The following is a 15,468-nucleotide window of genomic DNA, read 5'->3' on the forward strand; positions in this document are numbered from 1 at the left end:
GTAAAATTATAATATTAGGGCTGGTTGGCTGATTGCTGTTTAATAAATGTTACCAGTGTTTCTCCGTCGCTTTTGAAAAAAACTGTGTAATAAAAAGTGCCCTCAAAGATTTCGCACGAACAACACATCGCGCGTCAGACATACTGACACTTGTGTAACATGCAGAGTCTAGAGGAGTTTGGCCGTCATCTGTTTCAAGATGGAACCTCCGTGGCATGAAAGTGCTCATAGCAGCCAACAGTGAGGCAAAACTTTTCATCAGTAAATTCCTCCTTCTTTATCATCAAGTGTGTCCTCTTCTTCATCCAGGTAGGACTCTCCATTGTCAAAGTAGGAGGAGATATAATCATTTCCCTCCTCCTCGTCTTCCTCACGTGCCACCACATCCTCCTCTAGTTCATCGTTCTCTGATTCATCTTCGTCCTGTCACGTCATAATTAGCTTAGGTTGAGGTTAACCGGTGAGTTGTTATATAAGCACCAAGTAGTTACAAATGTGATGATTAATACAGGAAGGTTTATGTGTGAGACAGAGAAAGCCGGTACGTTCACGAGTAATACGAACGTTTTCTACTGTACAGTGGTTTCTAACTAGCAACGTCGTTCTTCAAGATAGCGGCATAAATAAATGTGAAACAACCATATAGAAAAGTACGGGCAGTGTTTAAGCAGACATTATAGAAGGAAGCGTGAGATTGACTCAAAAAGTTACGCAAAATGGGTATTCCAGTTTCCAGCTGTTAAATTTTGACAGATCCGACAACAATTACACATAGAATCACCATGAATATAAGTAACTTGCATTCTGCACTGACACCAGTTGCCTACACTCAACACATAGCGAGGGCATCAGCGATTATGGCAGTAGTTCAAAGAGGACGTTAACATCCTCTACACTTTCAACTTAAAATATATATGACATCAGCCACTCACCTTATTGCTTGCTCTATCTGCATTTTCAGTGTCTTTTTTCTCAAGAACTTCAAGCTTTTTGCTGATATCGGTTTCATCTTAAATGAACAACTTGGTCTCGTCAGCCCAATATGATACATTAGTTGGTTTAGAAAAAACACATATATCGAAGAAATTTAACTTCAACAATTAAAATCACATAAAAAGAATAGGAACTACATAATTATGTGATCCTATTCCCGATATTCTTAAAAATAACTTGAATTTTATCAACGTACAACAGCCTTTACCTTTATTTTTCGTACTTTTGGCAGCGGGTAAATTCGATACCATTGATCTAGCACTGGCCTTTCTCTTCTTTCTGCAAACGAAAAATTTTTTACGAAAACAATCTCTTTCAATTGGCCAGAACAACTGAAGTGTCAAATATAAAAATACAACTTTTTGCATAAATTTATTTATACCTGACGGCAATTTTTAGCTCCTTTGGAAAACGACGCCAATCTGGTTCCCATTCTATTGTGTTGTCGGTGTTTCGACTCGCTCGGTATTTATCCGAGTATCTATCGACATCTTCACATAACGATATATTTTGAAAAAAAAACAAAAATGCTAAACTCATTTAGTATTGTCATTCATTCACCTCTGCAGCCATCACAAGAGTCATATACAGCCACATATCATGAGTCATAAATGAGTCATACACGAGTCATACATGTGTCATACTGCACACAGTACTCACCAGTCTTTTCTTGCTCAGCTTTGATGAAGTATGGCGAAGCCTGCATAGTTTGAAGAAACTCTTTTTTGAGGGCCAGCAAGTACTTCGCTTCATCACCGCCCACTAGAGGCAGTGGTGGCTGACGTGAAGGCTGCAAACATAATCTGAATAAGTACTAGGGTCAGGGTGAAAAACTGTTCAGTTAAGTCTTGAAAAAAATTACACTTTGTCGTTAAAGCTGCATAAAAATCAAAACATCTAGATGACAGGGTGTTTTCTATGCACACAAAGGAAAGTGAAAAAACATTTCTGACATTGTCAGAAATTCAGCATTGCTATACCACAGCTCATTTGCACAATTTATCATGAAAGTTTTTGATGCAAATCAACGACGACAAATCTAGATAGTGTGGCACACGCGTGCATGTAAGTCTTCAAGGTGCACAGGAAAATTTACATGTTCGCACCAATTTAAAATAAATAAACCATGGATGCAAAGTTTATTGTTTGAGCGCCAAGTTAAAAAGAAAAAACAAATTGAGGCTTCAGTAGTTCAATGTTTGCTGTCACACCACAATTTGAGGTTTTGCATACACGTTTTCTTGTCGAAAATTGCCACATATATACTTTTCATTTGGGCTTGGTTACCGGGGTGGTTATTTTGCAAATTTTAATTAACATTCACATTTTTACGAAGGTTTTTATTTTTCATGTTGCTTTACTCGAATTTGAAACTCTTTCCAACCACTGAACAGGAGCAAGCATCATTAATAAATTGCTCAAAAGCATTGCAACGATAGCGCAACTGGATATGAAGCACAGGCCGCAATAATTAGAGACCAATGCTCAGATCACTCAGCTACGAAAGCCATGTGCTGATAAATGTTTTAATTATTGTAATTAGTCTAGTAACAAAACCGAATGGATAAATTATCAATTTAATTTCAGCTTTTTTTATGGAATCAAGCAATCAGATAATTTACAACAAATTTCACACAGTATTTTTTGTTCCACATTTTCACTACTTCGCACTTAAAGTCAACATTACCTTTTCCTAAACTACAGCCTATTAATAAACTCACCGGGAACTTTGGTGGAGGTTGGAGAATTGGAGCTGGAAGAGCATCGCCTCTTCCGAAGCCAATTGCTTCCATATTAAAAGAGACATTGCCACGTCCTCTTCCTCTACCTCTGCCTCCTCTCGACATAGGCTAAGTTACTTTTATAATAACGTCACAAACTTAGGAAATCACTAATTTGAAAGTTTAACTTTATCGTCCTGAGTCCAAGTTAGATTTTGTTTTTGGAAATGCTTTGATTACATTTGTGCTTTGACCAGGACTATTTTCGCTCGCTAAACTTGGATGAATCACTAATCAACAGCGAAAAGTTTAACCTTGGACCTGTAGGTCTGTCTTAGACTGGGCCTATAACTGCAAGAGTTGAAAAATTTAGCCTAACTTTTTCCTGACACATTTGTTTCTATTCATGGTAATTCCCCATGCCCAACATTAACAAAACATTAAATTTATTGCTCATGCAAATCAAAAACAATTTTCAAAGCGCTTTTTTCTGGAATATCTAAATATTTTATTGTTTTTCATATAATTTTACCAAAAACCAAAAATCTTTGAAGTCAAGAACAGACATTTTTGTCTGTATATTTAAGTAATATTTTAAGCTACTCAATGCTTTGATTATATCGTTCAATTTTTTATGAAAATTAACCAGATTTAATTTTTTATTTATATGCGGCTTCTTTTGTTAATTCATTTTTTTTTGCTTTAAAATTTCTGGAAAAACTTTATTTGGCGTGATGGTAGCCCTCCCGCTGAGTAAAAAGTATGCACTCTTCAGTTTATTGAAGTTGCCAGTTGCCACGCATTCATCTGGTGGTTTTGGTCGCAAGTCTTGCTCAGATCACTTTTGACGTAGACTAGAAATGGAGAAAGTTTCGCATTTTTTACCATTTGCCTGTTCCAAAAACAGAAGTAAAACTATTTTTTGCGATGATTTATTTAGAGCTCCGGCGTAACTGACTCTCAAATAACTGAAATGCCGTTTTCGACTAAGGATTGTGGGTTAGACAATAAACTGATGCTCAGCATAAAATTTATGTTATGGATTGTGTGTGTTGTTGAAGGGTCTGCAGGTTGGTTATCAAAATGTCACGAATATAAAATTGATCTCTCTAAAAGACACAAAATTAAGCGTAAGATGCGTATGAGTTTCAAAAAAGAGTCAATTTCTTGGTTTATTTCTTTAGGCTAGGCCTATATGTAGTAAAGTTATTGAAAATAAAATATGCCCTTTCTGAGTTATTGTCTGGATGGCAAGATTTTTATCGCCTATACTTAACAATGGAAGTTGTTGACCCAGTTTGACTCTTTGTTAAATTACAGACTAAAGATTTCGCTCAGGTGAATAGCATGTGAATTCCTTCATGCAATAAAAAAGAAAAAATTTGAAAATATGTTGCCTAGGTCTTATTTTACAGCGGTTTGAACCGCACTGAACCTGTTTGATACAAAGTCACGTTACATGGTCAACGAATCATACGATGTGAAATATGTGAGAGTTTGTGTAGCATTTAACTATTTAACACGCAAATTACTAATTCTCAGACTAAAACACAACACCAACCATGCTGCCCTCTGATTAGTCTAAACAGGATTTTTAAAGCCCTACCTACATAAGAGTTTGACGTAATCAAAGAAATCTTGATTTTTCAGGCATAGCCTACACCTCCTTTTTGTTAGACCAAGGTGCAGGCAACTGGCCATAATGGCCATGAATAGATACCGGTAGCACGCCTAAACAATCAAAAAGCCCATAATTGTAATGCATTCATGTTAAGTGCATCCACTGATAACAAAACTTACAACTTTATGGAACTGACAAAATTGAGGTAACAATTTATCATGAAAGTGTGTGAGATGTTTGGCATATGGTTGGTAAAGTTTTCATTTTTTGAAACTTGTAAAGTTTTCGTAATAAGCATGCTGATTTTTTATAAAAAATTATTCATGTATGACAAATTATTTGCTGTGATAACTAACGCTAACATTGGGTTGGGAACCCGTGGAAATTAGGCCTAATCAGCATATGCTTGCAACAGCATTGTGTAAACTTGTACCCATCGTGTAACCTCTTCAACTGTGGAAATGAGGGAATGCACAGCTGCAAAAAAGACTTAAATAGAAATAAGAAAAACATTTTCCATGCAGTCATGTGTATTTTCACAGGAGTTCTTGTATTTTTAATTGCCTAACGTTTTTCACAAAGTTCCTAAGTTAATTTTATATTTTTGTGGGACGGTTTGTCATGTGTATTTGTAGCTAACAGTTTTCGGTATGTGAAAAATGGTTTTACCACAAACTGTTAAGTTTGTTTATTCTCAGGACAACTTTACGGTTAACGTCTTAATATATAGAAGTTGATAAAGAAACCTTGTGATTCCACCAGGACTACGATCAAAATGTCAAGTCAAGGTTATGAAGAAGACAAATATGAACATTATAATTACGAAGACATGGACAAGTTGACTGGACATGGCGGCAAAGGTAAGAATTTGCAACTTTGTGCTGCAAGACGTTTTATAGAAGCTGTTTTTTTCTCACTGTAATATGCGTTTGTCAAGAAAATAAAGAATGTGATTTGCCAAATGTCATAATGATTATAACACAAATGCACTTATAGGCGTGCTCTCATCCCTTGTAAATATTTTGCATCTTTATGACAAATAAGTATGAGTGTTTATATTTCATTGTGTTATCAGTTATCACTACAGTACTTGTAGCTGTATTGTGATGTCATTTTGTGATGATCTGCATCAAGGATCCGGCTGAAAACATTGAAGGCATTTGAAATTAAGTTGTCAATTTTCTCATCCCAGGTCGCAGCAAGAAGGAGTCGGCACAGCACCACGTGAAAGACGCAAGTCACAAAGCGCCTCAAGTAATTGCTAATGCAGAAGAAAAACGGAAAAAAGAATCTGTGGAAAAGTCCAGCAAATCATAAAGCGAACTGTGTACACGCCTCTTGATTCTTATTGTATTGTAATTATGCTGGTTTTGGATAGGTGCGACTGCAAACAGTTTATTGTTTCAACAATTTGTGCAAATTAATTGAAAGTATCCATCCAATCTAATTAAGGTTATTAATTTTCATTAATAGTGTAGCAAAAAGCGCTTTTTTATCTGTTTTATTTCAAATGCTTACATGATATATTCACAGATTAACTGACATACTATTAATATATCTGCAAGCTAAGACCAAAACATATAGAATGTTCCTTTTTTTGACTTACTTGAAGTTTTTTATTGGCCACACTGACATGTAAGGCAGCGTGTCTTGTTATGATTCATGTCAGTTCGTAGGACGTATTGTCCAAGAATGATTCTTTGATTCAAGTTTTAGTTCCACAAATATCATAATTTTAAAATGAGTCTGGTACAGTTTACTTGTGTTATTTACAAACATGCATCTAATTCTTTATAAATGTGTTGTGCGCATGTGTGTTTGGTTTATTGTTAACAATCCTGATAATGTAGCAACATGAATAGCTGTTAAAAGTTGTCTATGCTCTCGTCGTCATCGGCATCTGTTATATTTCTATTGCATGGCTTCATGGGTTATAATGCATGCAAGCTTTGTGGCAAACTAGGCTGTGGAGTTCATGTCAAGAACTTTCGACTCCAACTCTGATTCCCGTTTTTTGGTGCCACGGCTCTTCTATTTGCAATAATCACTTGAGTTCCTTTACGAGTGGCAAAGCACTTACAGAGTTAATCAAGTATGGAAACGTCGAAATAATTTTAGTGTTGAATCATTGGCACCAGTTATTATTTTGTGTTCAGAGTGAGTTGGTGTCAAAATTGTAAAGCAATCGAAAATCAGTCCATGTTGGCACAATTTCACAAACTTTGACTGCGCAGAAGTAGAATTATTTTGACTCCGCAACCTCACAGCCCTAGTGGTGAAGCATATTACTGGATCTACATTGTGCTGCTGTTCTTGGCGTTATGATTTAATTAACATTTAGTAACAATCACATGTTGCATTATGTATGAGATTCATTACAGTGCAATTTTATTTTGCAAGTCGAATAAACTATTGCAAGGCAGCATACATAAAGAAAATGATCATTATTACCACAAAAAGTTGCTGACTAGTCCCATACTTCCATCAAAAGAAAAAATTGTGCGTTTATGACATGCTCTGACAATTGCATAAGAGATAAAGTTTTTTTCAAACAGATAGTGCACAGGTATAAGGATGGTTGCATATTACAATATACTGTATGTATTGCAGGAAGAAACGGAAAAAGTTTAAAAAACTTTGCCCTGGTATAACATTGTGTCATTTCACCACACCAGGATTACACAACCATTTAATCCCCACCGTTCCAGAAAGAAGTTGAGTAACTTCCACACAATTAACTTGTCACAGCATTGAGACAAAGCTACTCCAGTTGTGTTTTATAAAAACACCCAAAAATAATCACTGGGCACCGGGTACGATGAAAGAAATATTGATCTGTTAACTTTTCAAGGCCAGCATAAAGTCACTTTGTAAAAAATCAACAACATTATTTACAGTTTGTGAAAATCACTGACGTTGGCAAGGCTTTTATTAAATTTACTGCTGTTCTTAAGAGAACATTTGAAAATACTGTCAGAGACAAATCTCATAATCGTCAATCTTATTGAAACGATCTGAGTCTAGTACTTCAAACAGACGGTTTTTTTCTCCGTGAAGAAATCCCTGGAGTCCTCAGCACTTTCACGTCCAACTCCCGACATCTTCATTCCACCGAATGGCATGTGAAGATCTCGGACTAACCAGCAGTTTATCCAAACTGTGCCAACCTTCAGCTTTCTTGCCACTCGGTGCGCCCGCGTAACATCTTGTGTCCAGAGGGTGGCGCAAAGACCATAACGAGCATCATTAGCGAATGCTATCCCCTCAGCTTCGTTGTCGAATGGAACAACGCAAGTGACTGGGCCAAATATTTCATCTTGTAAACACCGTGATTCTGTTGTAAGACCAGTGACAACAGTGGGTAACACAAAGAAACCGTTTTGACAATGCGCTGGTAAGTTTAGTTTATCCACTCCCTCCCCGCATTCTATCTTACCATCATCCTCCCTCGCTAATTTGATATAGCTCATCACTTTATCCTTGTGCTGCTGGCTTATCAGCGCCCCCATAGTTGTCTTTGGGTCTTTTGGGTCACCGACCTTAATTTCACGGACCATACGAACAAATCGTTCCACAAATGAGGAATAGATGTTGCGCTGTACAAAGATTCGGCTGGTGCAGAGACACACTTCACCCTGATTGGCAAAACTTGACCTAACGGTGGTGGCGAGGCAGTTTTCGATATCAGCATCGTCAAATATAATCGCCGCATTTTTACCACCGAGTTCCAAAGACAACTTCTTGCAGAACGGTGCAGACACAGCCGATATGTGCTGGCCAATAGCCGTGCTCCCAGTGAAGGAGATGAGAGGAATGTCAGGATGAGCAACAATTGCCTCCCCCGCTGAAGCTCCAAATCCAAACACAAGGTTGACAACTCCAGGTGGTAGTTCAGATTGTTGGAGGAACTGGGCTAGTTTCCAGGCAGTTAAACTTGTCATTTCCGACGGCTTTGCAACACAGGTATTACCGAATGCTATGGCCGGACAAATCTTCCATGTTAAGAGATAGAGGGGTAAATTCCAAGGACTGATTAACCCAGCAACACCAACAGGCATTCGCTCAACATAATTCATTGCACGGGATGGACCTTGAAGCTGGGTGACGTTATCAACTTCATGTAAAATGCAAGTGGCGAAAAATCTAAAGTTGTAAATTGCTCTCGGTATATCGACACGTCTTGCAAGAGACACTGGTTTCCCCTGATCAGCCGATTCCAACTGAGCCAACTCTTCTGCGTTTGCCTCGATCATGTCAGCGATCTGGAGCATGACCTTTGACCTAAATTGTGGGCTCGTCTCGGACCATTCAGTAAATGCTTTTCTAGCGAATTTCACAGCTTGGTCAACATCATCCTTTGTGCTGGACGGTATCTTTGCAAGGACTCCACCTGTGGATGGGTTGACGCTCTCCATGTACTCCTTGGATGTAGGAGCAACAAATGTTCCGTTGATAAAGTTTTGCACAACATGCACTTCAGCTTTAACATTATCCATGATCAATATATATTTCAAAACAGTTGAGATTTGTTGAAAATATCTGGAAATAATTATCATGTTAAACAAAGCAACATATGACAGAGTAAAACTATACAACTGTGATGTTCAAAATATCCAACTGTCCTGTGTAGAAAGTTTGTATGATACGCCAGAGATCTCCGGTGTGGCGGTGTGTTGATGGAGCAAACATCGTTACGCCACTGGCATAAATATCAGCTTCAGTCTTTCTAGTGTGGCATCACAATAATCATGTCACATAAAACAGTCATACAAAGATTGCAAATGCAGTGAAATTCTTTTTGGTTTCATCTTTTGCCGGTTGTAACTTGACAGTGACAACTGACAAGCATAAACAGGGCGAAGCCAATGGCTTTTGAATTATTTATTCTAATATGAATTATTCTCCATTTATTTAAATCTGAATTAGTTGCGGCGGAAAATAATTTGAGTTTTAATACTGGCGTGGTATAAAACGTAAACTCTAATTTTTTCAGTGTACCGGTAATCTCCCTAAAATTCAAGTCTTTCGTGCACCCTACAGGCCAACTTTCCATTCTGCCATTTCATCAGCCAAATGCATTATTTAAGACATTAAGCAGATGGGTTTGCAAATATGTTGATCAACCTCGTCGATTTGATATGTTAACCTGGCTGGAAAGCACGGCAGTTTTCAACGAGAAATTGTGTGTGCAAGACGCAAACTTTGGCGTGCACTGAAACCGCAATTGTTTGTAATTGGCGTTCAAACAACCAACTTTTTTTGTTTATTTATTATAAATCGGCGTTAAGATAAAAAAGTTCGGCGTGCGTGTTAATAAATATCCTTTGTGCAGTAGCTGCCACACTTTCCACAAGTTATGACCACGGTTGGATCACGGTTTGCTAAAGTTTTAGTTGATATAAGCTACAGTATCGACTTACGAGATTGAGGTTGCTAAGCTACTCGTGTAGGTTAGTATGAGACTTACAAGAGACTTATCAGTCTGGGTAAAGAGGCAGACGCAGCCATTAATGACACAAATATATCCTAGGTATGAGTATTATGACAAATATGAGTTCCATTGTAGTATTACTCGTATGAAGTATTACACAACAAACATCTTCGCCGTAAAAACCGACTTCTCTGGTGGTTATTGTTACAATATGAGCGAAGACAACTGACGATTGATAACTTGTTTTACTTTTACTTCTGACTGATGGTATGAGTTCCCATTCCTCAAACGGCGTGACTATGCTGTTTGTTATGATGTTTGTTGTGATGTTAGTTATGTATAAGATATCTATGCTACAAACACACACAACACACGCCACATTCATTTGGCTCATGGAACTTAACATCAAAAGACATTAACGCGTGTGGCAGAAAAAAATAGTTCGTTTATATAAAGTTAGATTAATTTAGTAATACTACAGAATCATATGGATTAATGGTCGTCATCATCATCAGCTAGAGTTAAAAACTTAAAAGCTAAACTGAAAATATACAAGCTTTTTAGTAGACTGTCTTTTTGACTTTTTAGTCAAAATACGCATAAAGTTATAACTTATAATTTGCCAATACAATAAAATTACAAGAGTGGTAACCAAAACTTCATAATGAACCATGAATAAATATAACTTATATCTCAATTATCAGCCTGTGTTTTCAAAACACTTGTTTTTTCTAAACATACAGATAACGGTTGGCTGTAGGTGTAGGTGTAGGCAATCAATCAATCAATCAATCATTTAATTTTCATCAAAAACGTGGCGGGGACGAAAAATCAAGCCAATTGTTACTAACAAGCGCCAATGATAAGGAAACAGTTGCAGAGCCAGAGTTTGGCAACAACAAACTTGGTGGCAGGTAGTAGAGGAAAGCTTTAACTATTTTGAAGTGAAAAGAAAGATACAGCAAGTGAATGCGTTTTAAAAATTCAGTGAAATCTCGTCAATATAATTACAATGCAACTGAAGTAAGATTTACTATTGTGGAGGCATTTGGATGAACTTTAGGAAAGGTTTTTCCTAAAGGACAAATTTTTCGGTGAAACAGCGTCCATTAGCCGTGCAGGAAAGAAATTATGTTAATCCACCGCCTGTCTCGTTCTAGCATATTTTAGTGCGCCACACAACGAAAATTCCACATTTGAATTTTGCCAAATTGTTATCCCTTTTATTTAACAATTTAAAGAATTTTAGTAATAACATTATTATTGCTACATTGCTAATAAAAAAAATTTTGGTCGATAAATTCTCGACAACAATAGCCCAATTGTCATTATGATGTTTCATTACAAATGCTCGCGCCCCTTAATTTATGATTTCTATGTCGTAATCAACTTGGAATTAGTGAATAATTAAAAAAAGAAAAAGTTGAAAGTTCACTCAGTCGGTCGAAACCGCGAATAGTGATTGATGATTAATTAATAACAATTAGCATCCCGTTCTTGTACAGACAATCATGTAATGATCTGTCCAGACCTACATACCACATACCGTAGCTTTTTACAACTGGGTTTAACTATTAAGCACGACTGAGGTTTAAAAGAAAATTTTTCAAGTGCTCGATAATATCGACTGAGAGTGGCAAGTTGATGACGTCACGAACGATAAGTTTAACAGTTCACTGAGCTCAGAAACCCGACCCAGTACAAAGCAGCCTGAGCAGCATTACGTCGTTAAAAACAGCAAGTTGGCTGTTGTACAATACTCAATCAGCCACAGGCAAATAGAAGGTGAGGTTACCAACCGCGCTTATTTAGCTGTTCCAGACGAAACTCGATACATTGTTGGTGCTGAGGTAAATAGAAGCATTTGCGTCCAAAGGTCGACTTTAACTGACTTTACACGCGCACTTTAGAGCGAACAGTATTTGCGCTTTTCATCACTTAACAACAAAGAGTCAAGTCATTGTAAAGGTTTTATTAACGAACTTACGTGTGAAATATTACGTAACAAAGCTCATTGTGTCAACGAAAAGCGATATTTATTTGGCGGGAGAGGTTTAGTGAAAGTATCTGATCGTAATAATTTAACTTTTGTTTGAACTCCTGTTTCTGACAGGTTTGTCCAAACATGATGCCGAAAGACGTTGCATAATTTAGCGCAGATGTTCAAATGGTGTAACACTGTGATATAGAGATCCAGTGTACGCTAGAAATATTACGTCCAGTATCGTGGTACGTACAGGATATTTCTGTCGAACCTACTGTAGTTATAGGAAATGGATTTTGATCAGGGCTTTATTCATTGTTGTGCAGCACATTCCCTAAGCTCATTATGATAGAGGCGCCTTCAGCTCGTATCTGTGACATCACAATCCAAGGCAAAGATTCGGCCTCTCTAAAATCAGCACCGGTAATTTCGACCGAATGGATAAGGTAAGCGGCTTATTTTACAAGGAAAACTGCTGTTGACTGCGTAGTGGTGTACCGTATCGACTTTGTTACGTGCTGCTATTCCTATAAGACACTGGTCTAGCATACAAGTGGACAACCACATGACGTCATAATTTGAGTAGCTGGGGTCTAGTAAGCACACAAGTGTATCCTGTGGTAGTGCAATTCTGCGCTAGACCCCAGCTATTCAAATTGTGGCGTTATCTGGATGTGCACTTGTGTACTAGACCCTAAGACACCACCGTTAATGTTATCTGATGCACTGACGACTTATTAATTGTCAACCTTGCAGTGTTGTGTTTACTGTTCAATGAATAATTAATTAGGTGGCCTGTGCACGTGTGTTTGCAAAAGTAGCGAACCCTTTGATGAACTTATCTTGTAATTGTGAAGTATTTCATCTAAAAGCACCGGTTAGATCAAATGAACACGGTGTGACGTATTTATGTTTCTATTTTACAGGCAACCTTTCACTTCCTGGCTTCATTCTTTCGGTTTGAATTCAGTCGCGGAAACGCCAGAATGCTGCCACGAACGATATATCAGTCACGGATATCGACCCAGCCCGTCAACTTGGCTGTATTGCTTGCAGAGGTTCGTTCCCACACAGACCTTTCAGTTTGTTTAAGTGAAAGCTTGTTAGTCGTACTTTTTTTTTGTTTGTTTTTATACAAAATTCATAGATTTCTCCTTATTATCAATTACGTCTGATTACAGCGCCTTCCATCCGACCAATGAGACGCTCAATGTTTGGACTCACGCCATTCCTTGCTTGCTCATGCTACGTCACTACTGGAATTTTTCCAATTTATACCTGGATGACGTCACCAACCCAATACTTTACCCCTACTGGTTTTTCGCCGCAGGTAGGTCACTAAGGGTTCTATGATGTTTTCTCAAACAACAGTTTTCGTAATTGACGATTTTCCGCGTGACGTAACTCCGAAAATATATCTCCCGCAACATTCTGGAATGTTTGCAGTGAAAGCTGTCTGTCATGCACGAAGATATATTTGTGGGATTTGGTGGATGCAGGTTCTTAAAAAACGATTCGTAAATTGCTGTTTATTTTGAAATCACGTCGACGTCGCTCTTTTAATTTCATCCACAATTGCGATAGAAAAGCTGTTTATTTTGATGACAGATAATTAATCAGCTTTGTGAGATAATAATCACAAATGAACCAGTTAAAAAGAAGTTACTATACTATATACGAATGTACGTCCATGGGTACAATTCCATGATAAACTGATGGCATTAAGTCAGTTTTAAACAGCATAGGGAGGTCCCGGCATCACGTCCGCTCATTCACTTTCACAAATTTGCCTGGTCACGTGATCCAATACAATATGCGAAATCGAAGGAAGTGTCCACCCGGGGAGGGGCGATAGGGATTAATTTCTTTAATGTTGCCTGTAATCTTGCCGCATTGATTTCGCCGACAAAACGTCAATTTTAGTCGTCCATGCTTCTACAGTCTACAAAGATTAACGGTCGACGACATGATATTGTGGATGTGACCTTCAAACCATCTTTACTCAACTCAGAGTTTCGTGGATTATTCTCTGCAGGTGTCATCGTTGTTCTACTCGGGAGCTCATGCGCACATCTCTTCAATTGTTTATCGTACGGAGCGCGCGAAGTTTGTTTCTGCTGCGATTATGGCGTCATAGCTCTGCAGGCCATCGGTCTCACATGCAGCTTCACTTTCTACTTGTGTCCATATTCCTGCATTAAACAGTGGCCAGGTAATCATGACGTCACATTTCTTACTTGCTTTAGCAAATGAGTTGTTTTCCTTTAGTTTGACGTCACAATACAATTCTTGTCGACGTGAATGACGCAATTACAGGATATCCGATTTTACTTCAGTTGCCGAGTTAGGTAAAACATAACCATAACGTATTACGAGTTTATAATCAGCCTATTGTGACGTAACAGGCATCTTCCATGTATCTTACGTCACGATCATGGTGGGCAATGTTTCAACCGTCGCCATATCTTGCCTCACTCGATATCCCGCCATTCCACATAGAAATCTTTTAAGGGTCCTATCCTACGTCATCATGTACATTGCCCTCAACATCCCGTGCGTATATAGGTGAGCATTATGATGATGTGATTATGATGTCACGGGTCACGCACCGGTATTTATGCGAATTTTTGAGAAGTTTTCAAATTTTTGATCTGATTATTTATGGACTACGGATGAACTTAAACGAAATTCTATCAGCGATCTTTACTCCTGAATTTTCATAGATATTCGTCAGTATCTTCTATCGCGCAACCGAACAACTTGACCTTCGTTGACCTCAATCTTCTCTCGCTTCCCTGCAACTTGGCTACGTCATCAACGTCAGCAAACTATTTCAACGAAACTTGCTTAGTCATGCTTCTAGGTGCAATAATTCAGGCGCTGAAGATACCAGAGCGATGGTTGCCAGGTAACCGCCATTTTTTGCCGCTTGCTCGCGACGATTCGTCGTTTCCATCAAATTAGAAAGGACTGTCTTAGGTTTAATGTGGATGAATGCATTTGAGGGCGTTATCGGAATTACCGTCGTTGTCGGGATTCGAACCCGCTCCTCCTGTCTTGTTTCACGAATTTACTTTCAGGTTTTTTCGACATTGTTGGCCACTCGCACCAATTATTCCACCTTTTGACAGCTTGTGGGCTTTACTATCAATCGTTGCTCATAGAACCGGCCCTGCTGGAAGCTCTTCAGCTGAACAGAGCAGGGTACATTCTCCGCGCTCGTCTCTGTGGAAGATTATTGCTGTCAAACTTCGATTTTATCTTGTGGCTTTTTACAGGTTTCTTCAACCGGAAGACCTTCAGATCACGTGGTTTACTTCCGTTTTAGTTCCCACGACCTGCGCAGTTCTCTCTTGCGCAGCTGCGATTTACTACAGTGTCGATTTGCACAAATCTCACTCGAAAGTGAAATCGTGCTAAAAATTCGATATTGTTTGCCGATCAGTGTTCGCTGTTGTATTGTACTCATTTGTGACACAACTGTGAGGGTCATGACTTTCATTTATACACTGTGACGTATTAATGCTGGTGATATATTCGGTTTTGTTCCTGCATTAGTTAGTACTTTTTGCTTTGTTTAAGAGGGCGTGTTTTTCTATTTATAACTTATCGATTTCGTAACTGGAAGAATTTCAAACTAAATTATTATACTGTGTCAGCTCTTAATCTTGTTTCGTCGATGGATTTAATACGGGTGCGTGCTTAGGAAGCCTTAGAG

The 15,468-nt window shown here is 38.2% G+C and overlaps 3 protein-coding genes and 1 long non-coding RNA gene across 4 annotated transcripts; 2 read left to right on the forward strand and 2 right to left on the reverse strand.

Annotated features, from left to right (window-relative positions):
- Window positions 1–21: 21 nt before the first annotated feature.
- LOC143450663 (DNA-directed RNA polymerase III subunit RPC7-like) lies at window positions 22–3,117 on the reverse strand. Its single transcript, XM_076951298.1, has 6 exons — window positions 2,715–3,117; window positions 1,654–1,783; window positions 1,376–1,484; window positions 1,202–1,272; window positions 933–1,009; window positions 22–423 (listed from the first exon to the last, which is right to left on the reverse strand). The coding sequence occupies exons 1-6, from the start codon at window positions 2,838–2,840 to the stop codon at window positions 259–261; spliced, it is 678 nt and encodes a 225-aa protein (XP_076807413.1). The 5' UTR covers window positions 2,841–3,117; the 3' UTR covers window positions 22–258.
- Window positions 3,118–4,519: 1,402 nt separating this feature from the next.
- LOC143450664 (uncharacterized) lies at window positions 4,520–6,773 on the forward strand. The gene is made up of 3 exons (XR_013114758.1): window positions 4,520–4,540; window positions 5,034–5,195; window positions 5,528–6,773. It is a non-coding gene; the product is annotated as an uncharacterized LOC143450664 (long non-coding RNA).
- LOC143450662 (2-aminomuconic semialdehyde dehydrogenase-like) lies at window positions 6,707–8,897 on the reverse strand. Its single transcript, XM_076951297.1, has one exon. It carries the CDS (start codon window positions 8,889–8,891, stop codon window positions 7,356–7,358), a length of 1,536 nt encoding a protein of 511 aa, XP_076807412.1. The 5' UTR covers window positions 8,892–8,897; the 3' UTR covers window positions 6,707–7,355.
- Window positions 8,898–11,425: 2,528 nt separating this feature from the next.
- Window positions 11,426–15,416, forward strand: LOC143449009 (membrane progestin receptor gamma-like). The gene is made up of 9 exons (XM_076949028.1): window positions 11,426–11,995; window positions 12,077–12,196; window positions 12,677–12,808; window positions 12,932–13,080; window positions 13,786–13,962; window positions 14,156–14,315; window positions 14,474–14,658; window positions 14,831–14,954; window positions 15,029–15,416. Exons 2-9 carry the CDS (start codon window positions 12,096–12,098, stop codon window positions 15,168–15,170), a joined length of 1,170 nt encoding a protein of 389 aa, XP_076805143.1. The 5' UTR covers window positions 11,426–11,995; window positions 12,077–12,095; the 3' UTR covers window positions 15,171–15,416.
- The last annotated feature ends 52 nt before the right edge of the window (window positions 15,417–15,468 follow it).

Source organism: Clavelina lepadiformis, chromosome 3 (assembly GCF_947623445.1).
Source record: "Clavelina lepadiformis chromosome 3, kaClaLepa1.1, whole genome shotgun sequence".
NCBI lineage: Eukaryota > Metazoa > Chordata > Ascidiacea > Aplousobranchia > Clavelinidae > Clavelina > Clavelina lepadiformis.